General features: G+C 45.1%; 1 protein-coding gene across 2 annotated transcripts in view; it reads left to right on the top strand.

Annotated features, from left to right (window-relative positions):
• The window catches only part of mrc1a (mannose receptor, C type 1a), an 80475-nt gene that overhangs the window by 29381 nt on the left and 43594 nt on the right, over positions 1 to 7500 (top strand). For both annotated transcript variants that reach the window (XM_076290024.1, XM_076290025.1), the window contains exon 12: positions 4083 to 4282. In XM_076290024.1, coding sequence (XP_076146139.1) covers positions 4083 to 4282 — 200 coding nt within the window. The remainder of the gene's footprint in view (positions 1 to 4082; positions 4283 to 7500) is intronic.

The following is a 7500-nucleotide window of genomic DNA, read 5'->3' as shown; positions in this document are numbered from 1 at the left end:
GGTCTCGCACATAGTCTGGCCCAACCCACATTATACGGCTTGCGTGTAGCCGAGCCATTCAGCGAACAGTTGAGTGATGACACGGAACTCGCCTGCCGAGTTGCTTGTAGTCCAGCGAAGTTTGTAGTTCAACAGCACAGCAACAATGGTGACGGAGGAAGAGACGCTAGAAGCTATCCGCGAAGTTGTCTCAACTCTCAAGAGCATCACGCAATTAAAGCAGGAACAAGAGGCTTCAATTTTATAAATAGCAAGGACGTCGTAGCTCTCCTTCCAACTGGCCTTGGGAGAAGTTTGATTTATCAGATGGTCCCGTTAGTAATGGGGAGACTGGGGAGACTGGGGAGACTGGGGAGACTGGGGAGACTGTTAGTAATGGGGAGACTGGGGAGACTGGGGAGACTGGGGAGACTGTTAGTAATGGGGAGACTGGGGAGACTGGGGAGACTGGGGAGACTGTTAGTAATGGGGAGACTGGGGAGACTGTTAGTAATGGGGAGACTGGGGAGACTGGGGAGACTGGGGAGAATGGGGAGACTGGGGAGACTGTTAGTAATGGGGAGACTGGGGAGACTGGGGAGACTGTTAGTAATGGGGAGACTGGGGAGACTGTTAGTAATGGGGAGACTGTTAGTAATGGGGAGACTGGGGAGACTGTTAGTAATGGGGAGACTGTTAGTAATGGGGAGACTGGGGAGACTGGGGAGACTGGGGAGACTGTTAGTAATGGGGAGACTGGGGAGACTGGGGAGACTGGGGAGACTGGGGAGACTGGGGAGACTGTTAGTAATGGGGAGACTGGGGAGACTGGGGAGACTGTTAGTAATGGGGAGACTGTTAGTAATGGGGAGACTGGGGAGACTGGGGAGACTGTTAGTAATGGGGAGACTGGGGAGACTGGGGAGACTGTTAGTAATGGGGAGACTGTTAGTAATGGGGAGACTGGGGAGACTGGGGAGACTGTTAGTAATGGGGAGACTGTTAGTAATGGGGAGACTGGGGAGACTGTTAGTAATGGGGAGACTGGGGAGACTGGGGAGACTGGGGAGACTGTTAGTAATGGGGAGACTGGGGAGACTGTTAGTAATGGGGAGACTGTTAGTAATGGGGAGACTGTTAGTAATGGGGAGACTGGGGAGACTGTTAGTAATGGGGAGACTGGGGAGACTGTTAGTAATGGGGAGACTGGGGAGACTGGGGAGACTGTTAGTAATGGGGAGACTGGGGAGACCGTTAGTACTGGGGAGACTGGGGAGACCGTTAGTACTGGGGAGACTGGGGAGACTGGGGAGACTGGGGAGACTGTTAGTAATGGGGAGACTGGGGAGACTGTTAGTAATGGGGAGACTGGGGAGACTGGGGAGACTGTTAGTACTGGGGAGACTGGGGAGACCGTTAGTACTGGGGAGACTGGGGAGACTGGGGAGACTGGGGAGACTGTTAGTAATGGGGAGACTGGGGAGACTGGGGAGACTGGGGAGACTGTTAGTAATGGGGAGACTGGGGAGACTGTTAGTAATGGGGAGACTGGGGAGACTGGGGAGACTGTTAGTAATGGGGAGACTGGGGAGACTGTTAGTAATGGGGAGACTGGGGAGACTGGGGAGACTGTTAGTAATGGGGAGACTGGGGAGACTGTTAGTAATGGGGAGACTGGGGAGACTGTTAGTAATGGGGAGACTGTTAGTAATGGGGAGACTGTTAGTAATGAGGAGACTGTTAGTAATGGGGAGACTGGGGAGACTGTTAGTAATGAGGAGACTGTTAGTAATGGGGAGACTGTTAGTAATGGGGAGACTGGGGAGACTGTTAGTAATGGGGAGACTGTTAGTAATGGGGAGACTGTTAGTAATGGGGAGACTGTTAGTAATGGGGAGACTGGATGCTGTGGCTGTTGTTGGGTGCTTATCATACTTATATCCTGTTTTCAAATAAAAGTTTGCTGCTTGTTATTCTCCCCCCTACTCTCAAAATACCTTTACAATATCGGCACATGTCATTAACATCCATTATCTTGAAGAGTCATTGCCACCACAATCTCAAAACCGGTACAAACTAGCCAGCGGTCTGTTTACTACTGAGAGCAGAAGTGGGAAGCGTAAGAGCCTGAACTGGAAGTGGAAGTGGTAAGCCTGAACTCCGGCGCACAGCATACGTCATTACCAAACGTTGCTGATTGGTTAAGGGAACTCCAATGATTTTAAACCTCAAAATAAGCCTCCGCCAATTACGGAGACAGATTATTATTACATTGTGCCAGACTGTATGACGAAGAGAAACGTAGTCACAGGCAGTAAGGACCAGGCTAGCCAAATACAACATAAAAATACATTTTTATAGACTTTATAGATTTTATAGAGTTATGTGTATCTGATTATTTTCAAGGAGCTGTAGCCTATTGTTGAGTTAAGACAATACAGAAATAAAATAAAACAGTGCTTAAGACACCCTTGGCCTTTTCTCATACAGCTTACAAGAATACAATAGGCCTACATATCACTGAACTCTCTGGGCATATTTTGTTCAGTAGACCTAATATGCAGAAACCGAATGCCAACAGTCTGAGTGAATATGAATACAATAATAATCATTAGTGCATCGTTTTAGTAGCAATGGCCAAATTATTCTTTAACATTAAGGAAATCCCTTCATCAGACATAAAGTAGGCCTATTTGCATTCCCAACAGCAACGATAGCCTGTTGAGTAGCCCATTCTGTTCCAAACAGCAACGATAGCCTGTTGAGTAGCCCATTCTGTTCAAAACAGCAACGATAGCCTGTTGAGTAGCCTATTCTCTTCCCAACAGCACCGATAGCCTGTTGAGTAGCCCATTCTGTTCCCAACAGAGTGTCTGCTATGAGAGAGGGAGTTCATGACTTCAGTAGCCTATTCACAGCTTGGTAAATGTTATGTATTATTATCGCTAGACTCTAGCACTGGTTACAACAATGATCTGATTTGTAAGTGTTCAATTTCGCGCTAGATTTTAAAAAAAAAGAGTAAAACTGTCAAACAAACAACCGATACAGAGCGATCAAGATGTCTTCTTTGAGAGCGAGTTGTCACATGCTTAAGTTGCAGTAGATGTATGGGTAATGAGGTCCTTTGACAACTTTGGGCAATGAATGTAGCCCAAAACGAACTGCATTACCCACAAATCTCTAGCCTGGAAAATCCAGACCCTGGTAATCTAGAAAGGTTAAGGGTCTGGCCACAAACAATGTAATGGCCCAACTCGAGGGGGCGGCACCAAGCATGCATTTGAAAATCTCACTGCATGCAATTGGATAACACTAGACCAATGTTTACTCTGAATGATTTCGGACTTCGATGCAATTGGATAACACTACGACCAATGTTTACTGACCTCCAACGTTGCAGCGCTGTCGTCATCTGTTTAGCTCGCCTCTGGCCCTCAGATACAGATCAGATACACCGATGTGATTGGTTCCCCGCAATGCAAGGGGCAAAAGTAACATGCATCCTTATTCATTGCCAGAGTCTCTTGCAGACACAATTCAAATTGTGCTCTCGCGAGAACTCTGGATTTCCAGGGTAACAAATCTGTGCCACGTGTAGCTGAAATGCATTGTTTTGACATTGAAAGTGAGATGAACGCACTCTACAGCATTAGAATGTATTGTTGCAGACTCTACAGCATTAGAATGTATTGTTGCGCACTCTACAGCATTAGAATGTATTGTTGTGCACTCTACAGCATTAGAATGTATTGTTGTGCACTCTACAGCATTAGAATGTAGGCTATCGCTGCTTGCAACGTAAACCAGAGTCTGAGTGAGCAGAAAAGTTTGGGAACTGATTCGTAACAATTAAATCAGTGAAATGACCGGTTCATGTCATTTTTATTTCGATACGGGGATTCACGTATCGATGTAGCCATATCTTACACGTTAAAAACAGATACTGATACGTATTGGTTAATCTGTACACCCCTAATATTTATGAGTGTGTTTGTTTATGTGTGTGTGTGTTTGAGCGTTTGTGTGTGTGTGTTTGTTGTGTGTGTGTGTGTGTGTGTGTGTGCGTGTATGTGTGCATGCCTGCATGTGTGTGTGTGTAGATCGTCATCAGGGTTGTGTGGCTATGCTGACGGGCATGTCGGCGGGCTTGTGGGATGTGGTCAGTTGTGACTCCAAACAGAAGTTCCTCTGCAAAGCGCTGGCAGAGGGAGTGACCAGCACTGTCCCGCCCCCAACCACACGGCCTCTCGCATGCCACGACGGGTGGTCCCCCAAACCCGGCTCACACTTCTGTTATAAGGTACACACACATACACACACACACACACACACACACACACACACACACACACACACACACACACACACACACACACCAAAGTCAACTCACATCTGTTATAAGGTATACCTGAATCTTCAACTCGAAGTGCTGTTCTATTATGTAGAGGAACCATGATCAAGTGTTGTTCTATTATGTAGAGGAACCATGATCAAGTGATGTTCTATTATGTAGAGGAACCATGATCAAGTGATGTTCTCACATGTAGAGGGGGGATGATCAAGTGCTGTTCTATTATGTAGAGGAACCATGATCCAGTGCTGTTCTATTATGTAGAGGAACCATGATCAAGTGATGTTCTCACATGTAGAGGGGGGATGATCAAGTGCTGTTCTATTATGTAGAGGAGCCATGATCAAGTGCTGTTCTATTATGTAGAGGAACCATGATCAAGTGCTGTTCTCACTTGTAGAGGGGGGATGATCAGTGGGATGGTTTGTGTCACAGTCTGTGCTTTTGCCGTTAAACTGTCTTTGTTTAAATTCACAGTCGTAGAACATATTAAACCTGCACGTAGGGGTGGGGGGGTATAGAACTTATTAAACCTGCACATAGGGGGGGGGGGGGGTATAGAACATATTAAACCTGCACATAGAGGGGGTGGGGGGTATAGAACATATTAAACCTGCACATAGAGGGGGTGGAGGGTATAGAACATATTAAACCTGCACATAGAGGGGGTGGGGGGTATAGAACATATTAAACCTGCACATAGAGGGGGTGGAGGGTATAGAACATATTAAACCTGCACATAGGGGGGGCGGGTATAGAAAGGAAACTGCTACAAAGGGAATGTTATTGGATCTCTACCCTTAAAACTTTTCATCCGATGGGTATGAATGAAGACTTGGTCTTAACATGTTTTCTGTAGCCGAATCATTAGATGCCCATGACGGGATGAAGAGTTGTGTTTTACTTATCTGCGACCTGCCCTTTTCTCAATATTTGCAATATTTTAAATATCCTCTATTGACATGTCTGCATAATGTTTATGGCAGTATTGATGTTCACTCTTGGTGATTGAGTAGTTCACTTACACTCACTAACACTCTTGGTGATTGAGTAGTTCACTAACACTCTTGGTGATTGAGTTCACTAACACTCTTGGTGATTGAGTAGTTCACTAACACTCACTAACACTCTTGGTGATTGAGTAGTTCACTAACACTCTTGGTGATTGAGTAGTTCACTAACACTCTTGGTGATTGAGTTCACTAACACTCTTGGTGATTGAGTAGTTCACTAACACTCTTGGTGATTGAGTAGTTCACTAACACTCTTGGTGATTGAGTAGTTCACTAACACTCTTGGTGATTGAGTAGTTCACTAAGACTCTTGGTGATTGAGTTCACTAACACTCTTGATGATTGCAGACATCCCAACCTGCAAAAAGTCATTTCAGGGAGGTATCACGACCCCCCCCCCCCCTAGCCTAGTCAGTCGGCCTACACCAAATAAGGAAGGCCTATAGATAGAAAATATTTAGATTTTGGTAGTTTGGTGTTTTCATGTAGCCTTGGCAACTAGCCATCTAGGCTATAGGCCTGAATAATATGCACATTAATTGGCACTTAAACTCACCTCAACATGTCTTTAGTAATCATTTCACTTGGCATGGGCAATGCTAAAGTCACTGTTACAAACAGGGCAGCGTGCAAGACTAGGCCTATCATTATTTTTTACTCTTATGAGACAAGGGTAGCCTACATTTTCGTTTTTTTTTTGAGGCACTGACTCTGCTATGACGCTCTTATTCATACACTGAACTGATTAATTAAGTTCGGGAGAAAAGAGATCAATTAAAGCCCGCCTACACTGAAAACTCATTGGTTTATTTAGCGAAACAGGCCAATCAGGATGCTCTCTCTCTCTTGGATGCGCTCATGCACACACGCACCACCCCTCTCTCTCTCTCTCTCTCTCTCTCTCTCTCTCTCCCGTCGTGTGCGCGCTACACTCAGATGCACATGCGGTCTCGAATGCTCGCTCTTGATCGCTCACTCTAGATTCCGGGAGATTTTATCTAATTTGCGGGCGTCAGGGAGCCGCTAACAATATACGGGAGACTCCCGGAACTTCCGGGAGACTTGGGATGTCTGTGATTGAGTAGTTCACTAACACTCTTGGTGATTGAGTTCACTAACACTCTTGGTGATTGAGTAGTTCACTAACACTCTTGGTGATTGAGTAGTTCACTAAAACTCTTGGTGATTGAGTAGTTCACTAACACTCTTGGTGATTGAGTAGTTCACTAACACTCTTGGGGATTGAGTAGTTCACTAACACTCTTGGTGATTGAGTAGTTCACTAAGACTCTTGGTGATTGAGTAGTTCACTAACACTCTTGGTGATTGAGTAGTTCACTAAGACTTGGTGATTGAGTAGTTCACTAACACTCTTGGTGATTGAGTAGTTCACTAAGACTCTTGGTGATTGAGTTCACTAACACTCTTGGTGATTGAGTAGTTCACTAACACTCTTGGTGATTGAGTTCACTAACACTCTTGGTGATTGAGTAGTTCACTAACACTCTTGGTGATTGAGTAGTTCACTAGCACTCTTGGTGATTGAGTAGTTCACTAAGACTCTTGGTGATTGAGTAGTTCACTAACACTCTTGGTGATTGAGTAGTTCACTAAGACTCTTGGTGATTGAGTAGTTCACTAACACTCTTGGTGATTGAGTAGTTCACTAAGACTCTTGGTGATTGAGTAGTTCACTAACACTCTTGGTGATTGAGTAGTTCACTAACACTCTTGGTGATTGAGTAGTTCACTAACACTCTTGGTGATTGAGTAGTTCACTAACACTCTTGGTGATTGAGTAGTTCACTAAGACTCTTGGTGATTGGTGACGTGTCAGCGCCTAATGACGTGTTATAAGAGGCGTCAGGGTTAGGGCCTAATGACGTGTTTCTAAATTGAGACACTGCTGATGGGCTAGGCCCCAATCGTTTGTCTAGTTTTGTTTGTCTAGTTTTGTTTGTCTTGCCTGTAATGCTTTCTCGGCACTTTGAATACAGCTTTGAATTCAGCCCCTGAGTGCGGTCTACTTTTCCAGTACCTGACAGAACTTAGAAGTTTTGCATTCTATGTCTAGGATACTTGAAGACAAAACTGTTACAAACAAAATAAGAGGGTGAGACGCAGTGCTGGACCTTCACACAGCCACAACGGTTC

Source organism: Alosa pseudoharengus, unplaced genomic scaffold, assembly GCF_046254945.1.
Source record: "Alosa pseudoharengus isolate Yale_2024_CS ecotype anadromous, Long Island Sound unplaced genomic scaffold, YU_APseudo_1.1 YU_APseudo_1.1_scf_18, whole genome shotgun sequence".
Lineage (NCBI taxonomy): Eukaryota > Metazoa > Chordata > Actinopteri > Clupeiformes > Clupeidae > Alosa > Alosa pseudoharengus.
This window is presented reverse-complemented; position numbering and strand designations above follow the sequence as displayed.